Source organism: Pogona vitticeps, chromosome 6 (assembly GCF_051106095.1).
Source record: "Pogona vitticeps strain Pit_001003342236 chromosome 6, PviZW2.1, whole genome shotgun sequence".
NCBI lineage: Eukaryota > Metazoa > Chordata > Lepidosauria > Squamata > Agamidae > Pogona > Pogona vitticeps.
Window position 1 is genome coordinate 62411647 of NC_135788.1, and position 17319 is coordinate 62428965.

Below are 17319 nucleotides of genomic sequence, written 5' to 3' on the forward strand. Positions count from 1 at the left end.
AACCCGGGAGTGTCTTTCCTTCGGGGCTTCCGCGGGCGCCAAGTGGAGGGAAAACTACCAACCCCGGCATGCATAGCGGCAGACAGAGCGTGAATCTTATATTCAGACCCTTTGCGGAGATTTTGTCCTACAACTCCCACCAGCCCCGCCAATAGCGTGTACCAAGGCTTTGTACTTGAAAAAAACGGGAAGTCCAAATGGCCCTCAGATGTACCGGAAGACTCTAAGCATGCGAAACACCTGAGGGCTTCCCTAATGACATCCCAAAGGGTTAGAGCGGAACAATTCTGCCGTACCGGAAGTCCGGCCTCTCCTTCCCTCCCGGCGGGTAGTAAGATCTGCGCCTGCGCCGCGTCAGAACCAATAGCCGACTGTAAAGAGGCAGTGAGCGGAACAAGTCAAAATGGCGGAGCGGGGCTACAGCTTCTCTCTCACTACATTCAGGTAGGAGATGCTCTTCTAAGCAGTAGCCTGCGAGGAAGGCACGCGCTTGAAGAGGAGATCTAGAGTCAGTAGGTTTTTCTGGTCACCTTCACGGATTGCTGCCTGGTAGGAGCGCCGGGCTTAATTCTGCTCCGCTGGCAAAGGAGAGTCAATATTTTGTGGAGTCACTGCCGTTCCTTTTCCTTCATGTGCCGGTTTGAGGAGGCCCATGAGGAAATCGCCAGTGATTTTTTGGACTCTTACATTGCAGTCCTCTACACATCTCTCGGGAAATAAGCCCTTCCAAATTCATTGGGAAAGCTGCTCAATAAAGTTCTTAGGCTTTCATCGTTACTATGTTTCACAATGAGGGTGTATTATTAATCTTTATGCAAGTCTTGCTTTTAATTGTTAAAATGTCTGCATGACATATTTCAACAAGTTTTTCTCCTCTCATTTTAATAAAATACAGGAGTAGAATAGTATTCCAGTGATTTTGGCTTTATTTTCATGGATCAGCATTGCTATGTGAAGTACAGTTGCATAATGAGTCATTTGCATTTTTTTCAATATTCCACGGATTAGTGAAATCTCTCAATTTCTTAATGTTTATGACGTGCTTAAGTCAGTTTATCCTTCTAGAAAGCAAACTGAGCAGTTATGTTCTTAAATAAAAAGTAAGGCAGTATTCACCAGTGATTTAGCTTGCTCAGGTTGATTTAGTGATTTAGCTTGTCAGTTGCTTCCATGGTGTGTAGAGCAAGTTGCTAATCATTTTGCAACAGCCTTTGGTTAGGCTAACATTCTTGATATTTCTTTAGGTCCCAGCCTTTAATAATAGGTAACAGTAAGCTGCTGCTTTGGGTGCCTTGTTGAGAGATACGTGGTATATAAGTAAAACTAATAAAATAAATAAACAAGTTTTTAAGAAGCACTCATATGGACCTTTTAAGTTCTTGGCTTTATAAATTGACAGCTATGCAAATTTTCACTCCCTTGTATGTTAGAATTTTGTGAAAATATGTTAATGTTTCCTTGAAAGTAGATTTGAATAACTTTGTAGGATTTAGAGTTAATCCTAAATTGGTTTCCATAGGATTGCAGCTTCTGAGTGTGTAGATTATTGGAAACAAGTTACACTGTGTTCATTTATGTATTGGATTTCTATCCCGCCCATCTAGCCCAAAGGTGTTTGTGATTACAGATTTAGTAAAAGTATAAAACTCTTGAACACAAAAGTGAAAGTAAAATACTTAAGTGTGCTTGTAGTTTCACTTTGATAATACCAGTTACTAATTCCATTCTCTGGACATAAGCTCGTGACATTATGAAATATGCAAGGCAAGCCTATGCTTGTTTATTCTAAAGAGAATTCACCTGAATTCTCTGGAACAGCCTCTCAAGAAAATATGTAGAAGCTTGTTTCTTTAGAAGTTCTTTTGATAAAAATAAGTTTGACTCCTATATTTTTGTGTGCATCATTATATTCTCTAAACTATGTCAGAAAGAAAGAATTGAATAGCTTTGTAAGCTTTGTTCAAAGTTGAAAATGTTTTTTCAAAAAGTTATGTCATGAGTGACCTAAATGCTTTTTTTCAGCCCTTCTGGAAAGCTTGTTCAGATTGAATATGCTTTGGCAGCTGTTGCAGCAGGAGCACCTTCAGTTGGAATTAAAGGTATGGTGCTTAAATTTGGACTTGAATCATATTGGTGTTTATCTAAGGTTGTGTCATTTGTTATGAGTAATTGACACAGTGCTGTGTCTCAAATGTGTGATCACATCTGCCTCTTAACTGATACATGCTGTGGCACTTTGTCAGTTAATTGGAGGTAACCAGTTATGCAAACCTGACACAGACATCCATAGGATCATGGCCACTACTGTACTTTGTAACCTGAAAAGACAAGACATACCAGATCTGCCAGAATATGATGATGAAAACGGTCTCAAGTTATCACTTAAAGTTGTATCTGAAGGGGTAGGCAGCCCTTTGCAGTCCATGAAAGCATTTGCTGTGTCATGTTTCGGGGGTATGTATGGTGGCAGCAGCAATTTACATATTTTTCCTAGTCTTGTTAATTAGTTTTACCTATATTTGTTGTTCTGTTTTTTTACTTTGCGTTCCATTGCTTATTCTTAGTTTATTTATCATCACCATCATCCTCACACATTCTACAAGAAGATCAAATGAGCTGATCCAAGTATATGTTGTTGGCTCTGCACTTAAGTAGATAGATAGCTTGGCCATGTTGTGGATGGAGCTCCGTACATGCCAGTCACAAACCATAAAATAACATAAACTTTTTAACATGTAAACTGTTTCCTGCTTATGGGAGAGGAAAGTCCCACAATGCATGAGCATTGGCTACATAGAACTCAGTTACTTTAGGAAGGGAAGTAGCTGTGATGTTGTTACACCTAAGGGAAGAACTGAAGTAGTCTCACCTACACAAATAGCAAATATTACATAGGATATATATGGTAAATTCATGAAAGATAAGCAAGTATGGTAAATTCATGAAAGATAAGCAAGTAAGTAAATTATCTTAGTTGTCTCTTTTAAGAGCAGCGAACGTTTGAAAGATTAGAAGGGAAAGGAAAGTGCAAGCTTCAATAATTAAAATGTTTTCTTTTTTTATCCAGCTGCAAATGGTGTGGTATTAGCAACGGAGAAAAAACAGAAGTCCATTCTGTATGATGAACGAAGTGTACACAAAGTGGAGCCCATCACCAAACACATAGGCTTGGTATATAGTGGCATGGGCCCTGATTACAGGTATCTGAAACAATTAGTTTGTGAATTGGTGCGATTCACTTTTACTCTTCTGTAGACAGCATCAGACCTACCCTGTTTTCCCAGAAATAAGACCTAACCTGAAAATAAGCCCTAGTATGATTTTTTAGGATTCTCGTAATATAAGACCTACCCCCCAAATAAGCCCTAGTTAAATGAAACCCCACCCTCCACCATTGTGCAGCAACCAGTAGAAGAGGACATGACTGTATGTGAATGAATGTAGATGGTTGTACATGAAAAAAATAAAACATTCCCTGAAAATAAGCCCTAATGTGTTTTTTGGAGCAAAATTTAATATAAGACTGTCTTATTTTTGGGAAAACATGGTATAGTGCATGTCAGCATCCTAGTCTCTGAGGAATCTTAGATGTTTGCAAGCATTTCATTTCTCATATATTGAACTTAGGCAGAAGTTCTTTAGCATGCACCAAGGTACTGTTTTTTATTATACTACCCAGAATCTTCTAACCCAGTGGTTCTTAACCTCGGGTAACCCAGGTGTTCTTGGACTGCAATTCCCAGAAGCCTTCTCCACCAGCTGTGCTGGTTGGGGCTTCTGGGAATTGCAGTCCAAAAACACCTGGGTTACCCAAGGTTAAGAACCACTGTTCTAACTGACTTGGCTACGACCTTGGGATTTTCAGAGTTCTCCAAAATAAACCATTTTTCTATCTCTTTTCCAGTTCCCCTTAATATTAAAGGCAGGGTGTATTTGATTTAAATCAAGTTGATTTAAATCACTAGTCAGTAAAATTTGATTTAAATCATGATTTTTAAATTTAAAGACTCATTGTTGCTGGCAGATATAATTTTTAATATTTATAACCAGATGAAGATTTGATATTGAGAATAATAACTGCCAGATTAGTAAAACAGTTATATCAGAACTGATTTTAATAGGTTAATCACTTGTATTTGGAGAACTACTTAAATTGTTTTAACTCAAACAATAACATTATATAGCTTACATATTTTTGTTTTTGTATTAATAAACATCAATATTTATTAACTGAAGTGGTTAAACTATATTTAAAGAAACCCAAAAAAATTCAAGCTGTGTGCACAAAGATTTTTATTGCTTGCCCATCCCTCCTCACACTTAGAGCCTGGTCCTGATGTATTTCACTCCAAACAAACTTCAAATATAGCATTTAAGATAATGTGTTCATTGTTTGTGCATAGATTAGCAGAACAACAATGGAATGAAGGTATTTTCCTGAATTTCATTTATTTTGTACCATTTTTACTTTGAAAAAGTACATGTTATTTCAGCATGGATAACTCGGATTAATTGAATTAGTTTACCAAAAATGTAAATATTACATGAATATACAGCCTCATTCTATATAACTAAACTGTTTCATGCTACATAACCTTTGAACTACAATGTTTCTAAAATAGAAAACTATCTTTAGATTTTTTCTCCAAAACATTTGATTAAAATAAAAAATCGTATTTAATTAATTTTTAAAAGAAAATCATCAATTTTAATCCATACTTATTAAAGGGCTTTTCCATGTAGCTTGCCTCATTATCTTGATTAATAGGCTAGTGGCTGTCTTTGATGCTTTTTTTAAAAGAACCAGCCATTCAGTTGTACAGTATATTAAAGACCCTAGAGTTGTTGCTTACCATTAATATATGTCCACTTCATAAAGATGAAAGGTATCAGTGTGTGGCAGGGTGGAGGATTGTGAGACACAAAGTACATCAACACTGTATTTGTAGAGGTTTGTATTCTATGCAGGTTGCAGGCTTCCCAGAGATACTGGGCTGGACTATTTGGAAAAAGGATGCTGGACTTGATTGCCTGTTTCTGATACAACAGAATGGATGTGTTGCCTGTTAGGCATCCTTCAGTCTCGAAAGACTATGGTAGCGTGCTCTGTATGGAGGGCTTGGAACAGCGCCTAGTGTGGCTGAGAAGGCCAATTCGAGAGTGACAGTCCCTTCCACGCTGAAGACAAATCCAGTCTGTCCCCTGTCCGGCTCCCTGGTTTTGCTGCTTTTGTGACTTCCTCTTTGCCTCGGCCTGCTGGGCAAGGGTCTCTTCAAATTGGGAGAGGCCGTGATGCACCGCCTGCCTCCAGGCTGAACGCTCAGATGTCAGGTTTTCCCATCTGTTGAGGTCTATTCCTAAGGCCTTCAGATCTCGCTTGCAGATGTCCTTGTATCACAGTTGTGGTCTCCCTCTGGGGCGCTTTCCCTGCACTAATTCTCCATAGAGGAGATCCTTTGGAATCCGACCATCAGCCATTCTCACGACGTGCCCAAGCCAACGTAGACGTCGCTGTTTCAGTAATGTGTTCATGCTGAAAATTCCAGCTCGTTCTAGGACTGCTCTGTTTGGAACTTTGTCCTGCCAGGTGATGCCAAAAATCCGTCGGAGGCAACGCATATGGAATGTGTTCAGCTTCCTCCTGCCGTGCACAAAGGGTCCATGACTCACTGCAGTACAGGAGTGTGCTTAGAACACAGGCTCTATAAACCTGGATCTTCGTATGTGTCGTCAGCTTCTTATTGAGCCATACTCTCTTTGTGAGTCTAGAGAACATGGTAGCTGCTTTGCCAATGCGTTTATCCAGCTCGACATCTAGTGAGAGGGTGTCAGAGATGGTTGAGCCGAGGTACACAAAGTCATGAACAACCTCCAATTCTTGTGTGGAGATGGTAATAGAGGGAGGTGACTCCACACCCTGGCCCATGACTTGTGTTTTTTTCAGGCTGATTGTTAGTCCAAAGTCTTGGCAGGCCTTGCTGAAATGATTCATGAGTTGTTGGAGATCTTCAGCAGAGTGGGCAACAATGGCTGCATCATCTGCGAAGAGGAAGTCCCGCATGCATTTCAGTTGGACTTTGGTCTTTGCTCTCAATCTAGAGAGATTAAAGAGCTTTCCGTCTGATCTAGTCCGGAGATAGATGCCCTCGGTTGCAGCTCCAAAGGCATGCTTCAGCATGACAGCAAAAAAGATCCCAAAAAGTGTTGGTGTGAGGACACAGTCCTGTTTCACTCCGCTTTGGATGTCAAAGGGGTCTGATGTTGAGCCGTCAAAAACTACAGTGCCTTTCATTCCCTCATGGAAAGATCTGATGATGTTAAGGAGACGAGGTGGACATCCAATCTTGGGAAGTATTTTAAAAAGGCCATCCCTGCTAACCAGATCAAATGCTTTTGTAAGGTCTATGAAGGCCACTAAGAGTGGCTGTTGTTGTTCCCTACATTTCTCCTGCAGCTGTCGGAGTGAGAATACCATGTCAGTGGTGGATCTATTAGCTCGAAATCCGCACTGTGATTCTGGATAGACTCTATCTGCAAGCACCTGGAGCCTCTTCAGCACAACACGGGCAAGCAGCTTCCCTACCACACTAAGAAGAGAGATACCACGGTAGTTATTGCAGTCACCCCTGTCTCCTTTGTTCTTGTACAATGTGATAATGTTTGCATCCTTCATGTCCTGTGGTACTCCACCTTCCCTCCAGCAGAGACAAAAGACTTCATACAGTTCGGAGGTGATGATCTCCTTACAGCATTTCAGCACTTCAGCAGGGATGTTATCCTTTCCAGGTGCCTTGCCGGAGGCGAGGGAGTCCAAGGCCGCTTTTATTTCTGCTAGGGTTGGTTCGCTGTCCAGCTCTTCCAAAACAGGCAGGCACTCAATGTTATTTAATGCTTCTTCGGTTACTACATTCTCTCTGGAATATAGCTCAGAGTAGTGCTGTACCCAGCGTTCCATCTGCTGTGCTCGGTCCTGGATGAGCACACCTGTAGCAGACTTCAGGGGAGCAGATTTCTTCTGTATTGGACCGAAGGCCTGCTTGATACCGTCATACATTCCTTTGATGTTACCTGTGTCCGCTGCTAACTGTATCTGAGAGCAGAGCTGGAGCCAATAATTGTTGGAGCATCTCCTGGCAGCCTGTTGGACTTGACTGAGAGCAGCTCAAAGAGCTTGCAAGTTGTACTCGCTAGGACAGGCTTTGTATGCTGTTAGAGCTCTTTTCTTATCTTCGATGGCTGGCATTAACTCCTCTGAATGGGCTTCGAACCAGTCAGCCATCTTTTTGGTCTTCTTGCCAAAGGTGGACAAGGCGGTGTTATAGACAGTGTTCTTGAAGTGTTCCCATCGTTCAGATGCATTTGCATTAGCCGGACCTGGAAGGACTTCCTCAAGTGCTTGGGCAAATTCCTTCACTTTTCTTTGATCGCAAGTCTTGCTGATGTCAATACGTGGTCTTCCTTCCTTTTTTGTGTGATATACTCTCTTTGTTCGTAGTTTTACTCTACTACACACCAGGGAGTGATCAGTATCACAATCAGCACTCTGGTAACTGCGTGTGATCGTAATATTAGGAAGGCTGGAACGTCTAGTGAGAATTAGATCGAGCTGATGCCAATGCTTGGATCTTGGATGCCTCCAGGAAACTCTGTGTTGCAGCTTTGTGTTAAAGAATGTGTTGCTGACACAAAGACCATAATAGCAGCAAAACTCCAGCAAGCGTTGGCCATTTTCATTCATCTTTCCAATGCCAAAACGGCCTAGACAAGTGGGCCAAGAATTATGATCAGCACCAACTCTAGCGTTAAAGTCTCCAAGAATGAACAGTGCCTCTCTTTCAGGGACTTTTTGGATAGTAGCTGCCAGATCGTCATAGAATTTGTCTTTCACTTCTGGAGTGGATGACAGTGTTGGTGCATATGCACTAATGAGGGTTACTGGTCCTGCTGATGAGTGGAGCTGCAGAGACAGGATTCTTTCACTCCCCACAGTAGGTGGAACAATGCATCTCAGGAGAGTATTTCTGACTGCAAAGTCAACACCATATTCCCTGGTCTCATTCGATGGTTTTCCCTGCCAGAAGAATGAGAAGTTTTTTTCTTTGACAGAACCTGAGTCTGGCAGTCTTGTCTCTTGTAAGGCAACAATGTCCATCTGCAGTCTACTCAGTTCCATGTCAATGACAGCTGTCTTGCGCACATCGTCTATTTCTTGCAGGTCTTTAGGAAAGCCGTAGTCAGGAAAGCCAGGGGTCATTGTCCGTACATTCCAGGTGCCCAGCTTAAGGGCAGAAATTTTCTTACGATTGTTGCATGGTGCACGGTTATCGATCTGCTTTTCGGGTTTGACCCTAAACCCCACGCACCCCGTGAGGTTAACAGACCGTGGCGAGGTAGCACCTTACTGGCTGGGGGCTGCCCAGCTTAAGGCGGGCGGTATCTACCTAGTGAGGTGCAATGACCTCTCCCACCGTCAGAAGTAGCCCCTGGCGTCCTGCTCTACGCCAATTGAGCAAAGACTTATAACCGGTAACTGCTACTTCCCGTGTTGTTTCGACGCTGTATGCGAAGCTGGAGTGTCCTCCAGAGCACGAAGCCTGGGTAAAATAATATGGAGGATAGGCTGTTACCCAAGCAGCAAATCCCCCCTCTCCACGTCACTGAAATGGTCCAGTGGAGAGGCAAGAGCCAATACAACTGGTTCCAGCAACGTCGCAGGAGTTGGCAGAGTGACACAAAGTGCCTCCGGGACTCCGGCTCCGGATTTTACCTCGAGGTTATCTCCTGAAGCCCTTTCCATAAGTGGATATAGCCACAAGGCAGTGGAGGTTTAAAGTCGGAGTTTTCCTTCTCCTTGTTGCCTGTACTGTATATGAAATCCATAGTTTTGACAGTGAATATTAGCAAATGTTTTACAGTGTTTGTGATAAAAATATGATTGATGTTTTGGGAGTGTCTTTTCATATGTCCTAGCATAATATCTTAAGGAATGCTTTTTATTAATTGGCACTGAAGAATCCTCCAATTTAAATATTCCAAGTTGCTTAATTATAAATGATTTTCTTATTTAAGGTTTGTTTCCCCTCTCCTTTTTTGGTCAGAGTTCTTGTCCACAGAGCACGTAAACTGGCCCAGCAGTACTACTTGGTTTATCGTGAGCCCATTCCAACAGCTCAACTGGTGCAGAGGATTGCTTCTGTGATGCAAGAATATACACAATCTGGGTATGCTACTTTTTCTGAATTCTACTACTTTCACATTCATGTCTGTCTGGTTCCTTGCATTCTGTCCATCTCAGGATGACTGTAGGTAGTCTTTTTGATGACTATACCAAATGTTTACTCCCCGGTTTTTAAATATTGCCACTTCATGGTAGTGTGCCAGCTGTAAGTGACTTAATCTGTATAAATACATTAGGACTTCTGTATTTGTAGGATCAGTATCCACAGAAAGAAAATATTAAAAATATTAAATGGAAAACAGAAATATATATTTCCATTATATTATCACAACTGGCCACTAGAGGGAACTGGAGACTGGCACATATAGAGCTTACTGTTGTCTGTGTTTTTGGCATCTATGCAGGGTGGAGCTTGCAACTGAGCCCCTGCAGGTACCACAGTCCTGCTCTAGTGACTATAGGCCAATGTAGCTATTCCACATGCCCTTCTTACTATGCCTCAGTGAGGTCTTTGTCTCTTGTCTGCTGACCCTTGGAGACTGTGTGTGTGAAGGGGAAAAGCTGGACTTCTGCATAGTATAGTGCTGTCTCTTTACTGTAGCTAAGGTAGCTTTTTTGCATCTGTTTTTACTTTGTTTATTGTTTAATGGTTTAGTTCACTTGAATCTAGGAAGTTATTTCTGCAAAATGGAACTAATATAGGAAATACTGTTACATGTCTGAAGGCCAGCTTTGTTCCTTGTTCATAATAATGACTAGTATTCAGTTATTTGGGCTAAGATTTTTATTGCTAGTCACAATATCTTGAATGGAAAAGAATTGTTAATTTTTCTTTCAGATGCTTGGCTTTCTGAAATTAAGTGATAATTACATCAAGTTAATTCTGACTTATGGTGACCTTTTCTAGGGTTTTATATGTATATTCAGAAGTAGTTCACCATTCCTTTTTTCTGGGGTAATCCAGGACTGTGTAGTTTGCCCCAAACCCCGCAGATACAGTAGATAATCAGAACTCTACGATGTGAACGCTAAATTATTTGAATTAGCACTTGTGTAACTTACAGGTTATAAAAAGAAGGAACATGCCTGTAATAAGGTAGGTGGGTCAGATGTATCCCTAACACAGTCTTAAGGATCTCCCAGATGGCTGTAGAGGTTAATAATCGTTTGAAAATATTTTTCCTGATAGGGGTGTACGTCCATTTGGAGTATCGTTGCTAATATGTGGGTGGAATGAGGGGCGTCCATATTTATTCCAGTCTGATCCATCTGTAAGTATTAATAACAGGATGTTTTGATAGCATTAACTAGAAACATTGCATAATTCCCTATTAGAAAATTTATTAGCTGTTCCTTTCTTCCTTTTATGTAAATGAATTGTTTGTAATAAGCATAGATGAGATAGTGAGGAATGGTAAGATTCATCTGGGACAAAATAAGATTACTAGGATATTGTGGCTGGTCAAATTTAAAATCATAAGTGGATACATTAAGCAAGGTTTATGTTTGGTTTAATAGCCTGTTTCTAACATGCAAGCCCATTAGGTAATAATCACTAGAGATGGGCGCAAACCTGGTTTGGCAATTTGTGCCAGTTTGTTTAGTGGCTGAACATGTATTCAGCACTTCAAAGCCCCACCTCCTCTGGCGGGTGACCAATCAGGCAGCATGAGGAGGAGGTTGGGTAAAGTAGTGGGCCGCTGCCTCTGAGGACACCTGCTTTACAAGGCAGGGCTTTGAAGCGCCAGAAACCTGTTTGGCCGCTAAACGAACTGGCCCATCTCTAAAATCACTTATAATTACAATAAAAGAGTTACAATGACAAATCGATGTTGCCCTCTTTTACTGAAATAATTAATATTTGCTGAACTTGTTGCTTCTGAACTTGAAGGTTCTATTTGGCTATCTGGGCTACTAGCTGCTGTTTGGCCTACCCTCTGTGATTTATATTTCCCTTTTAAAGCAGTGGTGCTAATCACATTATGTTGCAGTGCTTTCTATAGGTACATGTTTCCCAAACAAAAATTATTTTGTCTGTCTTGCACATACTGCCAGTCAAGGTTAGTGAATTTCTAGAACACCACTTTGCTGTCTCCATGTTTTTCAAAGCTTTGTAACCTGTATATGTGTACCCTGCTTTTCTTTCCCAGTAGAAAGTAAAACTTACTTTCATTCTTGTTACTGTTAGATATGTTATAAAGCCACTACTGTTCCTCACTTTTATGAACTCATCAAAAGTTTTAAAATTTAAGATAATGCTGATCCATCTTCCATGTACTAGGCAAAATCATATTAGTGTAGTTACACTAGCATAAACGAAATCTGGGTGTCAGAAATAATTAATTTAAGCAAATCAAATGCTTCCTATCCTCCCTCCTCCCTGATTCAGCTTTGGGGGCTTCCCTTTGCCCTGGGGAAGCCTTTGGCAGCCTCAAGATGAAGTGGGAGGGAGCCTTTATTAGTAAAACGATCACTGCCAGTGGTCCCAAACCTGGCAATAGTGATCCAGCAGCATTCTGCACCATTTGAAGGTTCTGCATCAGTCTCAAAGGTAGCCCCACGTAGAGCACATTATATTGGTCTAATCTCGAGATTACAAGCACATGGACCAAAGTGGTGAGCGCCCCAACATCAAGATAGGGACGCAGCTGGGCAATCCGCCAAAGGTGGAAATAGGCGGTATGGACCTCTGACGCCACCTTCCACTCCATATCAGAGAGAAAAGAAACCCAAAGAAAACCCCAAATTAATACAATTAAATAATATAGTGATAACAAAATTTAACATAAAATAACAAAAAAGAGTAACAATGTACTATTAAACTAAACAACTTTTAAATATTAAAGTACATATGTTTCAAAAAGGGGTGAATAAGAAAAATAGTAAAGTACAATAAAGTACAATAAAATAAAATAACAGAAAATAAAAATAAAACAAACAATATAAATAAACAGTATAAAGAAATTGAACCCAGAATTTTTACCCTCCACATATAGTCCTGTTCTGTTTTACTCTGTCTGGAGGTCTTGTCTTTCCAGATGTTATTAGAACAGTATATCATATAATAATATTTTTCTTTTATCCAGGGGGCTTACTTTGCATGGAAAGCAACTGCAATGGGAAAAAACTATGTGAATGGAAAGACATTCCTTGAAAAGAGGTAATGTTAAGAATCTTTTATACTGTCTCTGATTTGCCTTGTGTGAAAATTCTTTTTCTCCACAGCTTAACATAGAAAAAATTGGAATCCTACCTTGCTCACGTCTGTTGATTATTATGAAATGGTTGTTGCTTTATACCTCAGCTTGGCACATTCTCACAAGGTGTGAGTGACAAACTTCCTTTAGTTGTGGTGTTTGTAGACCCAGTTGCAGCCACATATTAGGCTTGATGTTCTAGGCAGATCTTTAAAAAATCAGCTGATTTATAATAAAAGGATGTAATTGGCTCTTGCCTTTCCATTGGACTATTTCAGTGATGTGGAGAGGAGGGATTTGCTGCTTGGGTAACAGCCTATCCTCCATATTATTTTACCCAGGCTTCGTGCTCTGGAGAGGACACTCCAGCTTCACATACAGCGTTGAAGTCCTCCATACAGAGCACATTACTATAGTCTCTCGAGACTGAAAGATGCCTATGAGGAGCATGATGAGGAATTGAAGAGTAGGTGACAGTCCCTCCCACTGCTGCTCCAGTGTGATTGTTTTTGCTACAGTATACACTTCATGTCTTTCTGTTGATAGAAATCATACCGCACCGGTATTTATATTTGACACAAGAGAGCAATTTCTACACTTAAAGAGCTGATTTTGGGTAACATTGATTACCTAGTCATCACAGGTCTTAACATGTTCTGGAGACATCTCTTCTGGAATTTAAGAATATCCAGAATTTCTGTGTTCAGAAGTGGTGTAAATCTTAAATGGTACATCCAACTCTTGCTAAGTCTCAAATTGCTTTTGTGTTTTGAAGGAATTTTCCGTGTAGTATCAGGAGTTCTTTGCAAAACCAAATACATTAGGGATGTTTAGTTTTGCACTTCTGTGAATTTTGCGTATTGCTTTAAATGTTTTCTGCAACATCTTAAGTATATTTTTAAAACTTTCAAATCTTTCTGCAGATACAATGAAGATTTAGAACTTGAAGATGCAATCCACACTGCTATCTTGACATTAAAGGTGAGAAATACTCTCAGTGGGCTTACTCTAGTAATGACTTTAGCATAGCAAGTCACATTTGAATCAATAGAACTTATGGAGGAGTTGATTTCCTAAATCCCCAATGATTCCACATGGCCACTCTAGTGCAAGTTATGACACTCAGCAACAGGATTGCAGCTAATGGATGTGTTTTAGTAGAGACTAGCAACTAAATTTAGGACACAGTATGTAAAATACATGTTAAGAAATTATTTTTTCTTTCTAGGAAAGCTTTGAAGGACAGATGACAGAAGACAATATAGAGGTTGGCATCTGTAATGAAGCAGGATTTAGAAGACTTACTCCAACTGAGGTTAAGGATTACCTGGCTGCAATTGCATAGTGTATGTTAAAGAAAACCAGCTGGATACATCTGATGGTCTCTCCTTTTTTGTGTGCGTGTCAGTCATTGAAATCTATGGCTTCTGCACTCTGTTTATCTGCTAGATTTTTTAAAAAAAAAATATGATGGATTCATATGCTTCTGTCCCAATGCTGAAAGGTTGAGTTATTGTTCTTAAAAGAACAAACACTGTACAATAAGACTTCATACAATCTAAAAATAAACCAAACAATTGGTAGTATAATTTTCAAATCTCCAAAGACTTATGGGGGTGGTGGTGTTGTGGAGCTTTACTAAATGGGTATAGTTTCTGTTAAAACCTTTCTAAATATGTGATTGGTAATCTCTCATGTTATGTATGGCTCTAGAAGAATTATGTTAGAGAAAGCAGTCTACACAAAAATGACACACATTATTATAGAGCTAGTGTTAGAGTTGCCATCTGTCAGAGAGGACAGTGATCCAAGTACCATCAGAAGCTTGTGTTCCATTAGGATGTGTGTTTGAGAACTCATATGTGCATCCATTAAATCAGGTGAAATCCTGATGGACTATGTGTTGCCCTTCCCCACTCCACTGTATGTGGAGTCAGCTGCATGCGTCCCGTGTGCCTCTAGCTGCAAGTTCCTTTAATAGGGATTGGACATTCATATTTAAAGACTTTCATAGGTCAGTAAGAAGCTTCCAGGTTGAATAATGGTAGTGAAAGCCCTCAAACTGGCAGGAGGTGGAGCAGCCCCTTAAAATTCCCACACTGCTTCTCTGTTGAGTGGAAAGAAAAGAAGGCCACTGCAGTGGGAGTCATAAGGCTTCCCTGCAGCTTGTGGGAGTTGTATAGGTGCCCCATCCCTACTTGCTAGCCTGTTATGCAGGGAAATGGAGCACATAATAGGGAAGATGCTGTGTATCATGTGTTTGTGGGAGAGGTGGCAGCATGTGATGAGCTGAGGTTGGGGCCAGGTAGCTTAAAGAAGGCTGCTTCCTTCCTGGTGGAACTGAAAGTGCTAGGAAAGACTTTCACCCTAGGAAATTTTGGCATCTGAAGGCTTTTTCAGAATCGGGGCTGGGCAATACCTTTAGCAGATGAGTAAAATACAGGCAGGCTTTCAGGTCCAGCAAGACTCTTCTGCAGTTTGGACACTGCAAGGCCTGTAAGGGTGAGTGGATTCAAAGAGAAGGAAATAATTCCACTGCAAATCTAGTCAAACTTAATGAGTGACAGAAATGTTTCTAGAGGAGAATGTGTGCAAAGTCATGCCCTTTTCAAATAGGATGTTTACAAAATCTAGGATGGCAGAAGAATCTTGCAATCATTTAGTAAGAATCACCATAGATGAATTTTGAGAAGCACATTCATAGTGTATTTTGATGGAATGGAAAATATCTGCTTGTAAGTGATTGGGCTTCACATTTCATCATCTCTTCCATACTGTGTGGATGAAGTGCACCTTTTTATCATCTGAAAAGCCACAGCTTCTCGGCCTCTACAGGACGAAGAAGTGCACTACTGCATAAAATTCTACAAAATGCTGTTTGTCCCTAGTGACCCTCCCAGTGGACAAACAGAAACAAATCCCAGAGCTTTCAGTGAGATGTACTTCTAGATCTGCTCTGCTACAGCATTGTTCAGGAAATCACAGCAAGGGAACTCATCTGGTATGTGCAAAATCTTGACCCAGAAGGAGTTCAGCTGGTAATGACTCGCATTAGGAATAGGGAACTAAGTGACTTTCCAGATGTTGCTCATTACCCCTCACCATTGGCTAGGGCTGATAGATACTGCAGTCCAATTCTGCACCCGGATTTGCATTGTGTTTAAATCAAGGTTAATTTAATGTAGGTCTAAATGAGAGCCAGCTTACATATGCAAGTGTATTACTTGATAGGCAGATCTGGATGAGGAGTTAATATGAGTAAGTGAGTTGACAGAACCTTTATTGCATACACAGACCACCACTTACAGAATAACAAAAAACTATTAACTGAATCTACGAATTCGTAATATCTCAGTATGTGGCTCCTCACTACCTGGTTCAGAAAGGCTACCACAATCTCCACTATAAACAACTCTCCTGTTGACAAAATATATCTCAGTGTGGAGTTGAAGTACAAAACTTAATACTTCCATTCATCTTTCTTGTTAAGTCAAACATTATTTAAAAAACAAAAAAGATGGAGGAGAGGAAACTCCTGTTTGGATCAACATATCCTCAGCCCATGCTGAAGCACACTAGTTCATTTCTGGCCAGTCACTATTTTCCTTCCGAAAGTCTTTGTAACAGAGTGTTTTCTAGCAGAGGGAGATATGGTGTGGGTGCAGTTGCCATTCATTCCAGAAGAATGATACTTGAAATCTGTTCACTGTTTTGGTACTGTGACCTCCTGCCAGACTCAAGGTAGTTAACTCAGACAGCCCTCCATTCTAAACCTGGTGTTGAATGTCAGATCTGTATCAAATAAGTCCCAGATCTGATTCTGGAGGAGGATGCAGATCTGGCATGCATAACCAAAACATGGATGGGCAGGGAAAGGAGTGTTCCCCTGACTCTTGCCTGCCCTCCTGGTTATGCAACCCAACACCAGGGTAGACTGGAGGGGTGGGGTGGGGAGTATCCCAACAGTGCCACGGAGACAAAGTCCGCCAGCTCTGGTAAGGAAATGGCTGAGTTGCAGGGAGCGCAGTAACCCAACAAGATCCCTATACCATCAAGGCCAGGGATGGTACAGGGATCTTGTTGGGTTACCGTGCTCCCTGCAACCCAGCCATTTCCTTACTGGAGCTGGCGGACTTTGGCTCCGCAGCACTGTTGAAGTTTCCAACGTTTTTGGTCTTGGGTGACTTCAACGTGTATGCGGAGGTTTCCAGTCCAGCTCTTGAGTTCTTGGAGATCAGGGCCTCCTTTGACATGTCCCAACATGTCAACAGCCCTAACCATTTGGGTGGCCACACACTAGACCTGGTGTTCTCCACTGAGCAGAGTGAGTGTGCTTTGATGGTGACTGACCCAGTATCTGTCCCCTTTTCATGGTCAGATAATTGCCTAATTAAATACAATCTCACAGTGGCTCTCTCCCCCCCCCCCCCCCCCAGGAGCAAAGACTTGTTTTAATGGTTCACCCTCAAAGGTTATTGGATCCTATAGGATTCCAGGACACCATGAGAGGCATTCTGGCTGATTTAACTGGCACTCCTATTGAGGCTCTGGTTGATAGCTGGCTGGCTGCTGCCACTAGAGCTGTTGACACAATCGCACCTAAATGCCCTCTCTGGCACAGAGATCGCCCTTTGCCCTGGTTTAATCCACAGCTGCAATCAATGACGCGAAATAGGAGAAGGCTAGAGCACATATGGAGGCAGAACCCAATGGAAAATAATCAAATAGCTGTCAGGATCATGACTAACCTTTACCAATCTAAGGTGAAGGTTGCTAGTCGATCTTACCTTGCTGTCCGGATAAGCGAAGCCTCCAACCAGCAGGCGGAACTTTTCTGTATAGTCTGCGATCTATCCAGAGTTGGTCGTAGAGACTGGCCTCCCACTAGCATCTCACCTGACCAATTTGTAGCCTTTTAAAAATCAAAAGTGGAGGCCATCCGCT

At 41.2% G+C, this 17319-nt stretch overlaps 1 protein-coding gene across 1 annotated transcript; it reads left to right on the forward strand.

Moving 5' to 3' along the window:
* The first annotated feature begins 114 nt into the window (after positions 1-114).
* On the forward strand, positions 115-13964 carry PSMA2 (proteasome 20S subunit alpha 2). The gene is made up of 8 exons (XM_020798405.3): positions 115-444; positions 2023-2099; positions 3068-3200; positions 9099-9221; positions 10368-10449; positions 12265-12338; positions 13299-13356; positions 13604-13964. The coding sequence occupies exons 1-8, from the start codon at positions 404-406 to the stop codon at positions 13718-13720; spliced, it is 705 nt and encodes a 234-aa protein (XP_020654064.1). The 5' UTR covers positions 115-403; the 3' UTR covers positions 13721-13964.
* Positions 13965-17319: the final 3355 nt, after the last annotated feature.